Below are 19,264 nucleotides of genomic sequence, written 5' to 3'. Positions count from 1 at the left end.
TGGAATTCAGACCAGACTCAGAGCTTTTGGGCTGAAACGGTGCTGTACCCAAGTTTTGATTGGGCTTTAAATTTTACATTAATCCATCACTCCCAGCACCTGTCTGCTCTCGTTTTACAACACTGTGTTAGCCCACAAATTGAGCAAGGGCTCAGCATCATTATTACTACCTCAGGCAATGTCTCAACAAGCATGTCCTCACTAAAACCATATTAACTTCATTCAATTGGTTATTTAAGCATTTACTTAACGGGCGTCTCTGGTTAGATTTTTAAGTAACATCAGATAAGGTTTAGGCAACGGGAGTCCTTCTATGATTTGCAGATGAGGGGAAACAGAAATGTGACAGCCCCACCTTGACCAGCAATTATACAAGCAGCTGAAACAATGCCAAGGATAATCATCTGTTTAATAGGGATTGACTCAAGCAGAAAATCAAGGACAATATCAATTTCAATATCAAAAGAACAGTTAAGCTCACTTGTAATGGTAGTGAACTTTCATTTTCTTAAATAACTGATGACATGTATTGGATTGGTCATGGTCAAGTATAACTGACTGCACAGTTTTAAGACCAGTTACTTAACAAGGTAGTTATCAGTCAATACTTACTCAGCCCATATAGTGGTGCATCCTTTGATATTAAGGTTTCACAATGCACTGATGGCATGATAGTTGGCATGATAATGTCATGAGTTGTTCTGGTCTTTCTGTGTTTTCATTGCTTTGTATCTCAGTTTCCTTTACTGTGTATTTTACCCCCGTGTATTTCATTTACTTGGTTGTTTTGTTAATCCCCTTGCCCTTAGTGTGTCCTGTTTTATTTTGTAGTAAGAGTCAAGTCTAGTTTTACTTCCTGTGTTTTCCCTCCTTTGTGATTGTGTGCCCTGCCCTCATTGTCTTCACTAGTGTCTCGTTGTCTCCTCTGTGTCTGCTTGAGCATTACCCAGCATATATTTAGTCCCTCCTGTGTTGGTTCATTGCGTCCTGTCTTCAGTGTTCCCTGCGTCTTTTCCCAATAATGTTGTGTTTCTGTGTTTCAATTCCTCATGTCTTGTTGTTGTAGTTTTGTTTATTTTTTTGTATAATTTTTCAGTTGATGCACATTTTGGTTTCTGGACATTGTTACAAGTAACACGTCTTTGGTTTTGGAAATGTTTGTAAATTTACTTATTTAGTTGTATATATACGTTGTAAGATATGCTTATTTTTACTTCTTTAATTTTAATTGCTAATAACTTTTTAATAATTGCTATTTTAAAGGCTCTTGTTACTGTTTTGCACGGTCTACTTTGCTGCTGTAACGCTTAAATTTCCCCGTTGTGGGAAAAATAAAGGATATCTTATCTTATCGTATCGTATCTTCTCTTATCTTATCTTAAGTTTTGGTTCCACCTTTTTGTTTCATAAATCGTTCATTTGTCTGCAACTGAGTCCTCTCTTTGATTTATACTTAAATTGTGCCAGATTACATGATTTAGAAAGATTACTGAAGTCATATCGTGTTATAAGTACTATTTTTCAGTGTACAAATTGAATCACTATGACAGAAGGTCTGAAACATGGCATGACATGTCAACTTGAGAACATTTTTTACTGCCAACCACTAGGGTTGAGGAAAGTGTGAGTAGAGGGCGGTTTGCTTTAACTTTCAGCACCTCAGCACATCAATGCAGATGTCACAGGGGGTGGATTCATATGTGACTTAAACTGCTCATTATGTGACAGATGACTTGTAGGTCCCATTGTTTAGATGACAATGACTGAAGAGAGATGAGAGATGAAAAGACTGTCAATTTTTTCCTGTTAGATAAAGCTGATTTTGATCTAGTTATTTTTTTTTAGACATAATTGGCAGTTTTAAAAAGTCAATAAACATCTTTATATCAAAACAGAGTGTGCTGCAATACTAAGTTTTTTATGTGTTTAAAATTGCAATAAAATAGTTTTGTGACTTTTGTATTTTGATAATATTGTATTCTGGGGCAACTGGTGGCTCCCACCCCTCCCAACCATTCAACTCTACTCTCTTACCAATAGCAGCTGTATTCATCTCTTCTTTTGCACTTTATTCAGTTGCTGGATCTCACTCTTCTGCGTAATGCTCTTGTGACTCCACCTTAGCTCTTACTTCTTCTCAACTTTCCACAGTGGATTATGCTTTTTCACTTCATACTTTACATCAGCTTTCTATAAGTCTGAGAACTACAACTGGAATTGATTATCAATACTTCATCGCACCAGTGTCACTGAGTCACTTTCCAGTACATTTGTCACATATGTAAAATATTTCTGGTTCAGAATGAGTCTTTCTGGAGCCGGATTGCAATTCATTTTTCATGTTGAACTTTGCCAAAGATCAACAGCTCATGGATATAATGAGTTTGCACCTCTACGGACTATAAATTATTTCTGAGAGTTTCAGCTCCCATGATATGAAAATGCCAGCCCAGCTCTTAAGGGAGTAACATTGCAATCAATTTCCTAATGCTGAAGAGAAAATGTCAAGCACATTCAATGTTGATTTGCCCGAAGGCCCTCGTGGTTCAGTTGAAGCTCATTATAAAGTCTATATTGTAAATGTGTACTGTATGTAACCCTGTCAGCTGAACTTGTTCAAAGGAGTTTTTGCCCCTTTTATCCAAAAATAATAACACCGTTCTCTGCTTACTCTTGTTTTCCATGACAGCACAACAGAGAGGTGATGGCCCAGCAAGCTTCCTGCTGAATTGTGTGTCATTTTGTTTTCTCAAAGGACCAATTTAACAAACAGAGTCAGAGGATTGTCACTGTAGTCAATAGAAGAACAGATGAGTCTGCATTGCAAATTGATTGCAATGTTGATCCCTTTGTGTCTTTTAACACACAGAGATAAATTAGACAAAATGGTAACAGTTGTACATATAGATGTTTGTTTGACTATTGTGATTTTCAGAGAAATGAACACATAAAAAACTCAACAAAATATATCTTAATTAAAAAAATCTAATTTTGAAACTGTCAAAAAATTATTGCCATTCCAGTAAGCAGAGTAAAATAATACTAAAGTCTTAATAGCAGTTTGTTAGCAAACAATCACCAAACATACAAAGCAAAGTCAGTGTTAATAGATAGTTAATGCCACCACACCATCCATTATTGTAAGTGTAATTATCTACTCTCCATCTGAATCTAATATTTGTCTCTTAAACAGTGACATTCTACACCATGTTCAATGCATCAGTGATGTTGGGTTGGAGTGAAAAGTAAAGCTTTCAAGCTTTTCTGACTGCAACCTCTGAAAACTACATCAGTTAAAACAAATAGAGTTGGATTACTCAAACTGTTTTTAGAGCTGATGACTGTAGCAGACACAAATTTTGGTCATGGCAAGGATGACAAAACAAATCAAATACCACTTAAACACTTATTCTACAATCAGTAATAAACACATTATGAGTACAGCATAAAAGACACACACATTAATCTTGATATGAACTCATTTGTGTACTTTGTGTCAAACAGGAGGTGAAGTAAGATTTGTTTTCTACTCAGGTTGGCTGAGTGTATCCTCTGCACATAAGGGCCTGTGTCTACTGATGGCAGTATCTATTTTAAACTGTTTGTATCCATTGCATTTGCTTCTGTTCAAAGATATTTGACAAATATAATACAATAAAATAAGATATAAACAATTGCAAAGAATCATGTTCAGGCATTAGTTACAGCTCAGACCTAGAAATCGTACCATTAAAAGTTTGGAGAGTCTGATCTCCATTACCATTGTTGCTGACAAAGTTATACTGGAAGTCCAATTCCTTCTTGATTTTGATTGATAATTTAGTGATGAGTAACACTAACGAACAAAATGGTGTTCCCAAAGTTGAACTATTTTCAACTGAGAGGACGAGCATAGAATAGAATAGATGGCGAAAAAGACTGAACCACTTGGTTTATTGTATTAAACAGTTGTAGCCGGTGTAAAACAAGGTTTTTTGTGGACACAGGCCCTTATAAAATGTCCATATTCTGCATGCATTTTTTGGAGTGTTATTGTCTGTTGTGGAATAAAAGCTCTTGCAGCTTGGTCTAGTTTGTACTTTTAGTGAGATAAACAGGTACAGCAGTCTTTCCCTCCTGGCCAACCGTTTTAGAGTAAACTGTTGCTGCAGGTCTTACTTCTTGTCTTTCATAAAATCTGGGTCATTTCAGGCAGAATGACTGTGTTTATACAACTGCCTCAGGCCCCTTTTGGTGAATGCTTGTTGCCTGAGGCCAGTCATCCGGGCTAAATAAGATACTAAACCCCTCTCCACCTGTCTGATAAATGGCTTGGGCCCGATTCCCTTGCTTTGCTTTTTTATTCCGTCGCCTGTCTTTGATGTCATCAGATAATTGCTCCTTTTAGAACTCGGAAAAGGGCCACTCAGCGCTCATGGAATAGAAGAGTATCCATGACAACAATCTTTGTTATTCCACGCAACAAACAACTGTTTATTGTATCTTGTAGAGGAAAGGGGCTTTTGAGCGGAGATACTGCACATCTGGGTCTGAGAAGAGAGAGAGAGATAGAGAGAGAGAGCAAGAGAGAGAGAAATGAGGGGTGGGGGGGATATTGAGACAAAGATGTGTGTGAGTGGCAGAGTAAAATAGAGACAGGCTCCCTATGGATTGTATCTGTTCACGGAGAGAAAGCCAACTGAGAGTTCAGTGGAAGGGAAAATAAATCCACCGGATTTTCTCCCCCAGTGTTCACAATGGATCTGACGAGCATTGATCTGACAGGCAAGACGAATATTGATACTCACACATTGATACTGGATTGGATGTGCCTCTTTAAGTACAAATAGGCCATATAACAGCCATTTTCCTCCTGTAATTCTACCTCTGCACTCCTGCTTTAGCTCCCCTTCTCCCTCCCGTGTAATTATTAATGAGTGCACATACCTTACATGTGACTGATACCGGGTCAGACATTTGTAAGGATGTCGCTCTGCCCTGTCCCTCAGCTTCATCAGTCACCCTCTTCTCCTGTATTAGACTTGATGACCGTGCTAAACTCCAATATGTGTCAGAGCACTTTGAATTACAATCCTCTCCACACTCCAGTGCAACAATGAAATTGGCTGGTGCGAATTGTGCAGTTATCACTGTTGGATACTGCCAAATGCAATTATGGCACACAAAAAAATGCATTGCTTCCAGTTGCATTTTGACTTTGACTGTATTCTGTATTAACTTGAATGTACCTAACAAGGTGATGATGGTCAGGCATGTGAATGTGATTGCTTTCTAAAGGAGGCACAGCTCTCAGTGAGATTAAGGATCCAGTGTTTGGATGAGACTGCATTATGTTTCTTGTATTTTATGAGCGTCTTTTTTCCCCAGCGCACTGAATGCTTTCATAGTTATGTCACAGTGGAAGTACTTTTTCGCAGAGCCCAGAGACAGGGAGGTGTGTGAGGGATCATCACTTACTCCCTCAGGAGGCAAGTAAAATCTCCTTTTTATGAGAAAGTTAAATATCTGGTTGTTTGTGATATATGTTTATGAGCTAATGCTCAGGTCCATTTTGCATGTGCTTCATTTCATTTATCACTTATATACAAGTGCTTTTGTTTGTCACTTTGATTTCTTATCATTTCTCTCTGATGCAGTTCTGAATGTGTGCACTTGATTATTGTGGAAAAACAGTGACAGAAAACCCTGAAGGTTGTCTCAAACGGCAATACATGCAACCCTGGGAAATGTAGTGTGGGAAAATCTCACACAGATCTACAATAATGGTTGCAATGCCACTGTATGACACAGCAAAAATGTGCATGTTGTGTACAGGGCGGACTGGTCAGAAAAGCAGAATCACAAGGAGCTGCCTCAGTCTGGATCACCTGTGGTGTTACACACAGCTCGTTTGCTTTGTTTTGATTCTCATTCAGCTTTTAAAAAATGATACATTGGCCACGGTTACATGATGTTTTTTAATTCAGAATTAATTATTGATAATTAAATAATTCGGAATTAAAGTTTTCTCCTCCGTGTTTACATGGAAATAGTCATTTCCGAATTGAGGTTTACATGGAAAACACGTTTCATCGTCTTTATTAAATTCCGCTTAAGGTCTGGGGGTTGTGAAGGGTTCTGATTGGACAGGGGCGGGCGTGACGTATTTATGTCTACCAGAAGAAAACAGACTCCAGTTCTTGCTTCTTTTATTTTCGGTTACAACATGGAAGACCACACAATAAGTACAATTTTCGCTTTGATTTTGATTATAGTTTTGAATAAGCAGCTCGACACATACATACTGCTTCACATTCGTCAGCTGAGGAGGAGAGGAGAGATAGAGGACCGGAAAAGCGAGGCGAAAGACCGTACTTTGGCGAATCAAAGCCGGTTAGTGCAACAGCTGCTCTACCTCATCCTGAAATATGTGCCCGCCAGTGCGGAATATGTGCGTCATCACGACAGGACAAGGGAACGAGCATGCGCAGAATGACCGGAATTAATTTAAAGCGGAATGAACGTATACATGATCGAGGAATTATTCAATTTGGATTTAAAATCAGAATAAACCAGCCACTTACTTTGAATTTCAGTTCAATTCGGAATCATCATTTTCATTCGGAATTAGGTGTTTACAAGGTCATTTTTAATCTTTTTAAAGAGGATTTAATTTTAATTCTGAATTAAAGAGGAATTAAAAGTCTCATGTAAATGTATTGTTGTATTTTTTAAAGCTCTTCTGCTGATGTTTAATTGAATGGAGGCTTGAGTAATGTTGGTCTATTGCTATTCTTTTGCTGATTATCAGCAGTAATTGAAATTGCCCTGTAGCTGTATTACCACATCTCTTAAACTGGTCTACCTCCTCTAGAGTGATGAGTCAAGCAGCTATTTGTTCCAGTTGCTGGGTTGATTGCATTCTCACTGCAGACGAAGTGCTCACGAGTTTGATTGGAAGTGAGTCGAGACCACCTTTTCTGGACTATCTGAGCTTGTTTGTTTGTTTTTTTCAGCATCCATTCATAAATCCATTTACTTCCACTTATCTGGGGTCGGGTCTCGGAGGTAGCAGTCCAAGCAGATTGACCCAGATATCCCTCTCCCCAGCAACCTTTTTTCTGCTCCTCCTGGGAGATCCCAAAATATTTCCAGACCAGGTGGAATATATAATCCCTCCAAGTACTGGGTTGCTGTGTTCCCGTATGTCCATATGATCAGAGCCAATAGGGGAAATGCCCAAATGATCCAGCTCGCTCTGTCCCTTCCCGAAACACACATGTGATTGTTCAAACTGAAGTGTTCTTAAAAATAACAGAAAGGTAATTTATGTCACCCGAGGGTTCAAGTGCTCTTGTGCCTAGTACAGATGTCTTGTCTTTTAATCTGAGCTTGAGGGAATACCGCTGTCTGCCTCTGTCTAAGACGTTTCTTATTGCTGAATGACTGTGCAAACTAAATCTAACATACATGCTTATATGTATAGACTGTAGAAAATAGTGACGTCATCCATCTGTTTCAGAAGCACTGTGTTGAGGTCAATCGGTGGCGGCGGCGGCAGCCATATTGCTGCTGTTGAGCGATTGCGACGTAAAGAGACAAGCTTTGAGCTTCCTAGCCAACAGCTACTGTTCCCGCCTGTCAATCAAGTCAGCTGTGCCTCTCATTGGAAGACTTGTAATTTCAATATCTTCAAAACTGCCACATTAGAAAAAAAAAACCCACAGTGTGTGCAGATCAAGAAATGAGCTATCCAGACTACACTCTTTTTTTTGTACCAGGCTGTAAACATGTTTATTTCTGCTGTAAAGATCGGCTTTTTTGAATTGGTGTGTATGTGGTTTCCGGTACTTCCGGAGTCCGCCTCAAGTGGATCCTTGATGAACTGCAGTTTTTAGCACTTCAGCGTTGGACTCATATTTTTAGACCGTAGGTTGCCGCTTGTTTATACACTAACAATGATGAAAGCTAACTCTAGAATATTCACAGTAGCATAAGTGCACTACTGTAACTAAGTAGTTAGATGAGCATTAGTCAGCAAATGCTAACTGTAGCTAAACAAAACTAGTACCACTGCTCCCGGTGTCCAATTTTTTTTGACAGGCTTTGGTTTCTTTAAAGGTGTTCAGGTTAGCTCTAACAACACAGACAGAGGGCTGAACATGAGATGTGGTTGTTATTTTTTATCAGGAGACTGTCCCAGTAATGGCAATAGACTATCTCATTATCATTGAACAATGAAAATGAAAATTATTGATAAGAACATATGGTGGAAAAGCAAATCTCTAAAACAAGCTCCGGGCCTGTTTTATAATCTCCATGAACTGCTTGTTTACACCCTGATTAAAGGGTTGGAGTCTATACCTGACGAGAAGAATAATTGCTGGCAGGGAAAGTTAGATGTTGCTGGATTTGGAAAACAAAAAGAACTTCATAGAAAAACACACTCCAACAATGGAGTTGGATTACATATTTCCTGTAAACAAGTTGGAAGCCATACTGTGTGAAATTGCTCCCTGTCTACAACCATCTATGAGTGATCTGCACACATCATGTTCCTTGTTTTTGTATGCAGAACCATTACCAGCACTAGCCCCTTATTTCAGTGGATCCTCAAAGATATCTCTGGGGTCTGGAGCAGCAATCACTTCCCTGCACTGCATCTTAATGACTGAGGAGCGGAGAGGAGAGATTGTGGCTCTCTGAGGAGTTGGTAAGGGGAAGGGAGAGAGGATTTGGGTAAAATGGAGTGCAGTGGAGAGAGGAGACAAAGTTAGAAGAAGGATGGAGGAGAGAGGACTGGAGAAAAGTGTCAAGAAATGAGGATGAGCAAAAGAATATATGGGGAAAATTACAGTATCTCAAAAAAAGGAAGGTAACAATGAGGATAGTAGCTGTCAGGAACTTATGGGACATTTATATCTTCTGTTTAATACTCAGCCTTAGTTTTTATATTTATTTACCTATGAATTTTATAATCTGTAATGACATATATATGTATAATATGTATGTATAATCTTTATGTAAGTGTTTCAGGTAAATAGGGAGGGCAACAGCCATGGAGGTAGAGCTAATTTAAAAAAAACAAACAAAAAAAACCTTTAGTACGTAGTTACACGTATCGTATCCAGTATGGTTCCAATACTTCCCCGGCTGCTATAGCACTTTATCTCTGTGCAACACTCTTGGTGCAGCTCTCTCCCTCTGGGGATCTTGAAATAGTCTGTGTTGCTCTAAAAATAGCTTAGTGGACGGACGTAGCAGGCGAGCTAGCTGCGGTTAGCATTAGTGAACGGGCTAACCGCGGCTAGCATTAGTGGACGGGCTAACCGCGGCTAGCATTAGCGCGCAAGTCACTTCACTCACTTCACTCACTCTCTGCTACAAGCACGTTCACTAACCTGAAGCTAATGCTCCCGGTTCACTGGCTGCTGAAGCAGCTGCTCCACTCTGTGTATGAGGCTGATGCAGTTTACTCGTGAAAAACTCAATGTTCATTTCATTAGTCCACAAACACTTGCCATCTGACATGCTCAATGTGGTAATACAGTGATCACAACAACAAGCTTGCAGCAGATTACCCTGGGGCAGTTCGGACATAACAGCAGATGGCGATATTTCCTCATCAAGAATCAGAATCAGAAATACTTTATTTATCCCGGGGGAAATTCAGTTGTTACGGAATGCTCTTATACACAGTATGAAAAAGTCAAAATTTTAATAGAAAGAAGGAATAAAATAAGATATAAATACAAATGAAATAATATAATTCTAATTAATAATAAGTGTATGCAGAAACGCAGAATAGTTACAGTTCGCTATGTACAAAAGCGCTGGGAATGAATGTATTGCATACAGGATGTTGAAGTGGCAAGGAAATTGCACAGTGTATTGTATGGTTATTGCACAGAGAATATAGTTCAGTCATCAGAGGGAGGAGTTGTACAGTCTGATGGCCATAGGCAGGAATGTGGCCATCTCTATTGATTTGTCTGTGGACTGAAGGGATTGACTCAAGAGTTATATCAAAAATAAAACAAATGTATGGCTTTGGGAAACATTCTGTGCTTGAGCTCTTAGTTCCACTCGGCTGATATCTGTCTGTCACTGATAGTAAGGTATGAAGGAGTGAGTGAGCGTGGCTTCACCCCCGCCCTGTCAAAGTTGATACTCTGATGTTCTGAAGGCATTTTATGAAATTCCATGGTGGATGCAATTCCTTGAAACTCTGGGTTTCTTTATCCTTTAAGAACTCAATAATGGACTGAACAACCGTCTCCAGTGGTCTGGCTGAATGATCTGTGCTGGAATTTCTTACGTTACTGAATTTGGTAGCTGATCCAATAAGTAAGGGATAACAGAGGACAGATAGTTATGTAAATTAGAATCCTGATGGGGTGAGACTAGACACTGTTCAGTACTTGGCTACTGACTAAAGTCACAAACATAATGACACTGAATATTTTAAAATGATATATGTACAGAGAAGAAATGTCCCTCCAAATCCATGGTTGGTTGGTAACACTGCCACGCCTTTGGACTCTCATTCTCCCTCTTGCAGCACGAACAAGCATCAAGCTAAACATTTCAAGTTAAAACATTAGCATGCTAATATGATAATCATTTAACTCGACATTGCTATTGCCAGTTACATTTTTCAAGGTGAACGGGACCCCTGCAAGTACATAGATATTGACTCTTATCCTCATTCAGCTCTCCTTCTCAAAGCTTTGCAGATGACAACCTTAAGTGTTGATAAAAATCAAATTTGGAGGGGAAGGAATCTGGTAGCACCAAATAAACCCTCCATGTTGTTTATTGATGCTTTTGTAAACTGACGTTGCCACATTGTCAACAGGAAGAGGGGAAACCTATAAATGTGTCGTACTTCACAATCAAATTGACATGATATGACGTGTGATCTGGTTGACCCAGGCCGTTGTTCTTGCTATTCAGAATCAAGTAAGAAACAAGTGAATCATTTCCCCCTCTACAGTAATAAAGGGAAAAACTTTGTAGAGTTTTTATGAACTGAATGATTTTATAATCCCTGAAATTGCAGCAGCCCCCCCTTCAGAACTGATACTTGGAGGGTACATAAGCCAACATCATTTCTGTCTGGCATGGATTTCTAAAAGTTACAGGAGGCATAGACAAAAATGTCGTCCTGCTGACAGTGGTGCCATAATCACAATGCTTTGTTGTGTCAGTCCCAGGAGGTTGTAACAAACTGTGTTTTGTTTGAAAGACTTGTTTTCATCTTTCATTGTATTTGTCCTTCTTCTGAACCGAGACTTTGAGACGGAGGATGTCATATGCTGTTCATATTATGAAGGCCTTGTGAGCAAGTTTATAATATTGGGCCTTGCAGTATAAATAAAACTGACTTAACTTTGAAAGAAAAGAGTGGAAGCAGACATAAGATGAAGAAAAAATAGGCTACAATGGCACAAGGGTAAAAAAAAAACCATCTTGTGAGATGAAGAATCACAAGCCATGGTCATTGCCGGAAACACAATACAGAATAAGAAAGACAGGAAGTGAAAGATAAAGATGGGAGGGTCATGGAGCTTGAGGACAAAAGTTAGGAGTGATAAAAGAAAACAGATAAAAAGAACATTAGAATAAAGTCTCTAGTGTCACGTGTGCGCATGTGTGAGAGTTTTTTTCTTCCAAAAGTGCATACTGTATGTGTGCTTGCATGGAGCTAAAAGCCTGCTAGAGTTTTAACAGCCGAACCTCTCAGGTTTCCAATTTGCGGAGGTCTCATTCTGTTTTGCAAGGCTGACTTTAGCAATCAGTGCACTGCATTGTTCACATATCTCTGATAATCCCAGTCAAGTCCTGGTGGATTCCAGCAGCGGAGTCCTCTGAGGTCTTCAGGCTCAACTTTATTGATATGCAGTGTTGTTTTAGAGGAAAGAAAATGTTCTGGATTAGCTGGAGGAGAAAGAATCTGATATGCCCATTTATTATTTCACTGTCTGCTGCCTTCATCAATTTCTTCCTTAACACATCACCATTGCTCATCCCAGCTAGCACATTCCATTTTTTTGTCTCAGACATTAGATTAATTCAGATGTGTGATGACATGACAAAAGTCAGATTCTGCCTTCTCAGACACAGGGCAATATGTAATGACTGCAGATGAAGACTGCCGCTTTACATCAAAAAAAGCCATCAAAGAAGTGGTGTGCGTAATCATATTCATGAAAGATTACAAGTCAGAAATACTTGTCTGCATAATTCATATTATGTCAAGCAGCATATTTCATCCACTGTATAGTTTCTCTCTTTTTGCTGTCTTCCTCTTTGTGTCATAAAGCGAGGGGACCTTTGCCTGCAGCTCTTGATTACAGTCTGTGTCAGGAATAGAAATACATCATTTTGCTGAGGAAGCAAACGCCCTCTAAATATAAAGGTGTCACTGCTCAGATTAATGACAAGTAATATCTAAGCAGATTCGAGTTCGATATATTCATGTATTGGATCAAAGTTTTTATGGATACGATGAAGGGTCCAAGATGCCGATTTAGTCAAATTAACCAGTTGGTGACACATGAACAAACAAAAATGCTGCATATATGAGCTTCAGTAACACATAACAGCCATTCTACTCATGTCACATTATGTTAGCATGTGGCTTAAATGCTTTTTAAATATCATACTTCAAATGTAGCCTAGCCAGCTTAGTGTCAAAGGATAAACACTTAAGCTGTGGCTCTATTGGTGACCTTACTTTTCCCTCTGCCTTTTAACCAGGGTTCAACTACATGTCATGTACATCATTTGATTCTTTAAATGTATTACATAGAATCACTGCTAATCTCTAACTGTCACATCTTTCTTTATGTCATACATTTATCCACGTATTTTACATGGTTGTAACGGCTTCATGTTGTAAGGACATTATATTGTCATTTTGCAGATGTTACTAATATAATTAGATGCTTAAAACTGAGCTGACTGCACTCTAACAAGGGGGAAATTACCAGATGCTTGCCATCATGTCAAATTCAAGAAACAGTTGTGGGTCATGGCTTCTGTCAAAACATGACACATCAAACTGTAGAAATGGAAGTTAAGTCTCCAATTTTTTTACTCAACTTGTATGTCTCGGACACAAAACAAACCTCCTGTGTAAGAATTGCTCCTTTTACTTCATCAATTCCAGCTCTGCTTTAGTCCCATCATAGTCTCTATTAACCTTTCCCAGTCTCCACCATAGACTGTATAAAATATGGAAGTAGTATCCGTTACGTCACCCATCTGTTCCTGAGAGCTGTTTTGAAGCAAATCGACGGCAGCAGCCATATTGGAAATGCGGAACTCAACCAGGCAGAGTGTGACGTAGTGTGAGCCTCCTAGCCAATAGCTATGTGTGACGTCAGTCATGTCCTTATTTGGGCAAATCTCGTAATCTTAATAGGGCCAAGCTGTTTTTTGAACCAGGCTGTAAACATGTTTATTAATGCTGCAAAGATCGTCTTTTTCCCATTCATGTCAATGTGGTTTCCGGTGTTTCTGCTAGGGATGGGTACGAGTACTCGCCGTTGACCCCATTATTCAAATAGCATTTTGTTACTCGCCCACCTGGCAAGATAACTTGAAAACACACAGCGTTACATGTGTGACCATGTGCTTTTTGTTTTCGCTTGGTCTCCACCCTAAAACCTGAGCCCTTAACTCTCACACCTGAACAGCATCAGGCATTCATTGCGTTGGTGTGTTGACTGTGAGGGCTTCAGATGGTATTGAAATGTGGTATGGTACATATCAAGATATCACGCATTGCCTGGAAACAAGATGTTTAAAAGCCACCTCCAGTATGTGTTTGTGTTTCACATTACAGTATTTACATATGTCATGGCAAAGAATCCAAAGTCAGAAAAGCTCCTTTTGGTGTGAACTAAAAAAAATTCAAACATCTTATAGATAACCACAAATGTGATTAAATATACACTGTAACTTACAAATATACTTTTAGGATTTCCCATCACATTCATGTTTGTTTAATCCAATTTTCTGTATTCCAAACTTCAATGAATACAACAATGTACAATGTAGTATGCACTGCAATGGTACTGCACCAAGCGAGTCTGTGAGTCTATAAGTGTGGAGGTTTGGATTTGGCTTTTGTCGGTGAGGCATTGCATATTGGACTAGAGTTAAAATGACATTAAACCAATGAAGTGCTGATTAGTCAAATCATAGATACATTGTTAAATGATTCCCTAAGTTAATGGATCATGCACAAACAAATAAAATACACACACATACAACACTGAAGATTAAATGAAGTAATTATAATTGTTACTAAGCTATTAAAGAAACATCTTGTACATTTTTTTCTTAAAATAACAGCCTCATAACTATTTTCTGACGTTTAATTGGGATAATTTTTTCCTTTTCATTTCCACCCTTCACTTTCCTGAACTCCTTTCTTAAACAATGACCGCCGGTCCATACCACAGAAGTAATAATTATTGCAAACAATGTAGATCTGGTTGCTTTAACCATGACCTTTTCTTTTCATGCCTAAAACAACTTGTGTTTTCACTGTAAACACATTTGGCCTTTGTATGCACTTCAGTCATTTCTGTCAGAACCGTAAAGAAAAAAACCCTCTGCAGAATGTTTGAGTCCAAACTGCAGTGTAAAATACCCTCCTAGTGTGGACTCCATGCCTCAACAGAAGCAGCAAAGTAATGTTGAAGATTTTCCCTCTGTTGAAATTTAGCAGTCTAGCCAAAAGCATTTTGTTGTTTTTCCTCTTCAAACGTTAACCAACTGTGACGCTTTTGCCATTTCTCATTAAATGTGGTCGTGACCCTTTTCTCCACACTTCTTTCACCCCCTCCTCATGGTAATTGACAGCTTCAGTTGTGTTTCTCTTATTCACTTTGGGGTTTTTTTCCTGAGGCTCTTTGCATCAAAAATACTTCTACATGTTCACTGAGTTCTGCAGCTTTTCCTCCCTCTTGAAGGGTACAGTAATGTGTATGCATCTGAGAGGCCATGTAGCACCACATACATTTTTTGTAAGTTATAAGCAGATCAGTACTCTTTTCAGAGAACCTTTTTCAAGTTCATTTATGTTAGTGAGTGATGGATTAGACAAAGTAAAGTACAGCCACCTGTTGATTTCAACTCAACACCCTGCAGATGAAAGAGGTTTTGTGCTGTCAGACAAGATGACAGCATGAAATGTAAATCATGACAGATATTCTAGTATAATGCGTGTCTGTGTTTGCATGTGTCACTCATTCATACAAACAAACTCTATGTACATGCACAAACTGCTGTATCAGCATTACATGCACTGTGGATCCTTTTGGGAAAGGAGGGTTGAAAAATGTTTCGGAGCGTTTTAAGTGTACAGATCGCTATAATGTTATACAGAATTTTCACTGACTCTGCAAACTTTTACTGTATACTCTCAATGAGTCTACATAATTAATAGAAGCTGAGGCAGCCATACCTTATTGATGTACAGTACACCATAAAGGCTGTATTCCCTTTTGCATAATTACCCCCTTTTTCCTGTAGGCCATCTTTTATGTTACTCTTGCATGTTTGCTAATTCAGCGAGTATTTTCATTTCATTCCAAAGCTTTATTCATTCTCGAAAGGACATTAAGGTTTCTCTCAATGCCTATGTTGCCAAGATTACAGGCACATTAAAACATCCAATAATCAAATGCATATAATCCTCAAATAAAATAGTTATTAATTGAGACACAGTTGAAGTCTTGAACTCTGCAAGAGAGGGAAACAATTGTATTTTTAGTGTGTTCCTTGAGTTGGCGTATCAAAGGAAAATACTGATTTACTGAGTTCACTGCAAGCTTGAGGGACTTAAACAACTTGCCAATCAGAAAAGTGAGTCCTGTAGGTTCTATGATTCTGCTCCCACAAGTTTGTAATGTAAGGAGGTCGCTTACCGATGAAAGCTTTAAAAATATACAAATACCAGTGTTTGGTGCCCCTCTCTTCAAGAGAATGCCAATCATAGAGGACAAAGTGTTAAGTGCCATATCTATCACATATTATGAATCTGAGCCCAGCATGATATACAGAGTCCAGGGTCTGTAGAGTTGAGGCTGCAGCATGTCTATCAATTACACCACCATAATCCATTAATGCTAAGATTACTGCTTCAGTTATTCTCTTGTGACAAAACAAAAGAAAAATGGGTTCATTTCTGTTCTGGAAGCCAAGTTTCTGCCCTAACTTGGAGGCAAGAATGTTCACATTATATTTGAATTTAAATTCCACATCAAGCCACATCTTAAGGAATTTGAACACAGTAGCTCTCCCAATTCTAAAGCCAGAGATATAAACTTTTTTGTCGTCAATATTTCTGGCTCTTGAGGAGGGCATTAATTTAATTTACCTGCATGAATTAATTTGAGTTAAAGAGGTTCTAGGTGGACATTTAAATCAAGTTTCAAGTTGTTTGTTGGACAGTTTTACAGACTCCACAATGCAATGAATAACAGTTTCATCTACTTACTTAGCTCAACATACCACTCAACAAATATTATTTGTATGACATTTGCATGAAGTCCATATATACAGAGTTGTATAAAATGGCATCCTTTTGTACAATAAATACAGATATGGAACTATGCTATATACAAAACCAGGCTGTCAAAATGTGCCATTAAATTGTAGATTTTAATATTGAGCCCTATAAAGATTGACTCACAATTGGACACAGCCTCGTGTGGCCAGTAGAGGAATTACAGTTTTGGTGACTCGTGCTTCAGCTTTATTTCTCAGCCCTGGAGATCGATGTAAAATAATATCAAATACTTTTAACCAACGCGATTTAATACTTTCAACATAATCTATTTGAAAGGAAATGACTGTAGTTTTTACTATTTAATGATAAATTGTTTTGTTTCACGTGCCTGTGAGAATTTGAGACCAAATTATGAATAAAGCATTTTGTGCATTAAGACTGCTTTAAGCCAAAGCAGTCCTGAAATGACTTTTCCCTCTCTCTCTTTCGGTCTCTGTCTATGTCCATCTCTATCTCCCTCAACAACATTTAAAGGGTCTCTCAACATTCAACATGAGAGGTCATCTGACAGGCTCCGCTGCTCAGAAAAACGCAACAAGAGCGAAAGGTCAAGGATTTCTGCCAGCCAGACAGCAAGTGGGTGCTGCTCCTCTCTGACCTGTTTTTTTTTTTTTTTTCTTTGTCTGTTGATGCTTAGTGGAAATTCTATGAGACACACGGCAGTGGAGAGAGGAGAGAGAGAAGAGGAGGGTAACTTGGGGAATTATTGGAGAGTGGAGCAAAAAGGTGAAAATTGAAGAGCATGGGGGGTGAATGAATTAAGATGGAGTGGATATGCAAAGATGAGAAAGGGACTAAGAGGTTATGAGAATTATTGGAGCTCACAATTCCTCAAATCCCTGTCAGTCTATTTCTATTTAAAATGCTATAAACATTGCTGGAATTATTCATTATTGGTTTTCTAGGAACAAGAAAAGGGACTTACAGAGAAAATAAATCATTTTGCTTATAAATCATTTAAATCGACAGCAGTCCACTGTGGTTTGTATCAGAGGGCTTAAGGCAAGAAATTGTTAATAATACTGAAAGGTAGATTTGGATCATATTGCCTCTAAGACTCTTCCCTGTGGTGGTTTTCTGGGATTTCCTTCTACTTGGAAGACATCTCAGGGCAGACCCAGACCACACTGGAGGAATAATACATCCTAACAGGGAACCCCTCAGGATCACACGCCAGAACGAATCACATCATAACATCTATATAAATAGCACAGACAAGTATAGTAGATTCAGCTTTTAGTTCCTCTCATATATGGACCATCAATTTGTCCCTTATATGAAATTATATGAAGCATGTGTTTCTGTTTGCTCACATACTGCACATGACTACCCACTGAGCTCTGTGCATGCACTCTCCTGCTCCGTTTCTCTCTGTTAAATGGCGTGGTCAGAGGATCATAAGATAAGCCCCCTGGCTGCTGTTAGCACTGCATGTATCTAATTGGCCTCCTTTAGAGGCTCAGTTTGCGTATGATGAAGTGTCAGCGAGCATTTATCGTGTAGAAATGTGGAACTGCAGCTGGGCTCTGACAGAGACTAATGGATAGGCTTTGCCGAGGGGACTGCTGCTGCTGTCCACTAACACATGTACACAAACACACATACAGGAAGCAATACAAAAATACAAATGGGAGCAGGCTGATCCAAACTAAACACACCCGATGCAGTGATGGTTTTCTTCACTCTGACATTCCCATATAGGGCTATAATCACCCTCAGGGCCTACCAAGATGTTGTTTAAAAATACGCATGATAGCAGAAATACACAGTATGCTGCTGTAAATAGGCATATGTACTGTATGTATTCCATGCTTCAAAGAGAATTGACTGTACATACACATATATATACAGCAAAAACTTCCTCATCTGAAGACCTATAGCTTAGCTTTGAGGATGAACTCTGATTATCCCTACACATGTGGCCCTTGGGAACATCCGCTTTCCTTGCAAAGCAGTGCAGAGGCCTGAATCTCAGCCTAAGACTGTTTCTTTTTTTATCCATTTTTGCCTTCTTTATCCCTCTCTTTTCATATTTGTCTCCCTTCCATGCAGCTGCATATAGACTTCACGGCCCTCTGCCCGCCTTCCTGCTTCATTGTTCATGCCTATCCATCATAGACCATTAAGTAAGTGAAGGAAGTATATTAGCTTGAACAAACAGTGGTGATGGCTAATGGGGCTCTCACCAAACATTAGTCAAACAACAATTTCAGCCACAATCTTAAAACCTCCCAACGCTAATAAAATACAGCTTTACACAATCTTATCCATAAACCAGTGTGCAACTGAGCAATAAATCAAGACAACAGGGGTAATGAAGTTATTACCTGTCTTCTTATTCCAAGATCAATTGATTAGCCCTCTTTTCTGTATTTAAGGATTTAAGTTTGATTTGTTTTTAACAATTGATTGCCCCTCCAGACTGTGAGAAGGTTCAATTGATCATATTTTGAAATATCACCTCTTTTAGTTAATTATTCATCTGGACTTATCTAGAGTGCTTTATATAGCTTCATGTTTTTATTTGTAGGGTACATAAAACATTATGATGCACCTTAAACTGTGACACAAGACAGAGAGGATTCTTATCTGCAGCATCTTTGTTATGTATTTTCAAAATTCAAAACAATCACTTCAAAGGAGGGCTCTCACTTAGCGGAATGGACTAGCTACTGTCTCTTCGATATCATAGATTAC

At 38.8% G+C, this 19,264-nt stretch overlaps 1 protein-coding gene across 1 annotated transcript in view; it reads left to right on the top strand.

Moving 5' to 3' along the window:
• Window positions 1-19,264, top strand: part of si:dkey-250l23.4 (E3 ubiquitin-protein ligase RNF180) — an 84,741-nt gene that overhangs the window by 36,348 nt on the left and 29,129 nt on the right. The window contains exon 2 of the mRNA XM_034692407.1: window positions 17,042-17,143. Within this exon, the coding sequence (XP_034548298.1) occupies window positions 17,060-17,143 (84 nt within the window). The 5' untranslated portion in view covers window positions 17,042-17,059. The remainder of the gene's footprint in view (window positions 1-17,041; window positions 17,144-19,264) is intronic.

This window comes from Notolabrus celidotus, chromosome 9 (genome assembly GCF_009762535.1).
Source record: "Notolabrus celidotus isolate fNotCel1 chromosome 9, fNotCel1.pri, whole genome shotgun sequence".
NCBI lineage: Eukaryota > Metazoa > Chordata > Actinopteri > Labriformes > Labridae > Notolabrus > Notolabrus celidotus.
The sequence above is the reverse complement of the archived record's forward strand: the minus strand, read 5'-3'. Positions and strand labels throughout refer to the sequence as shown.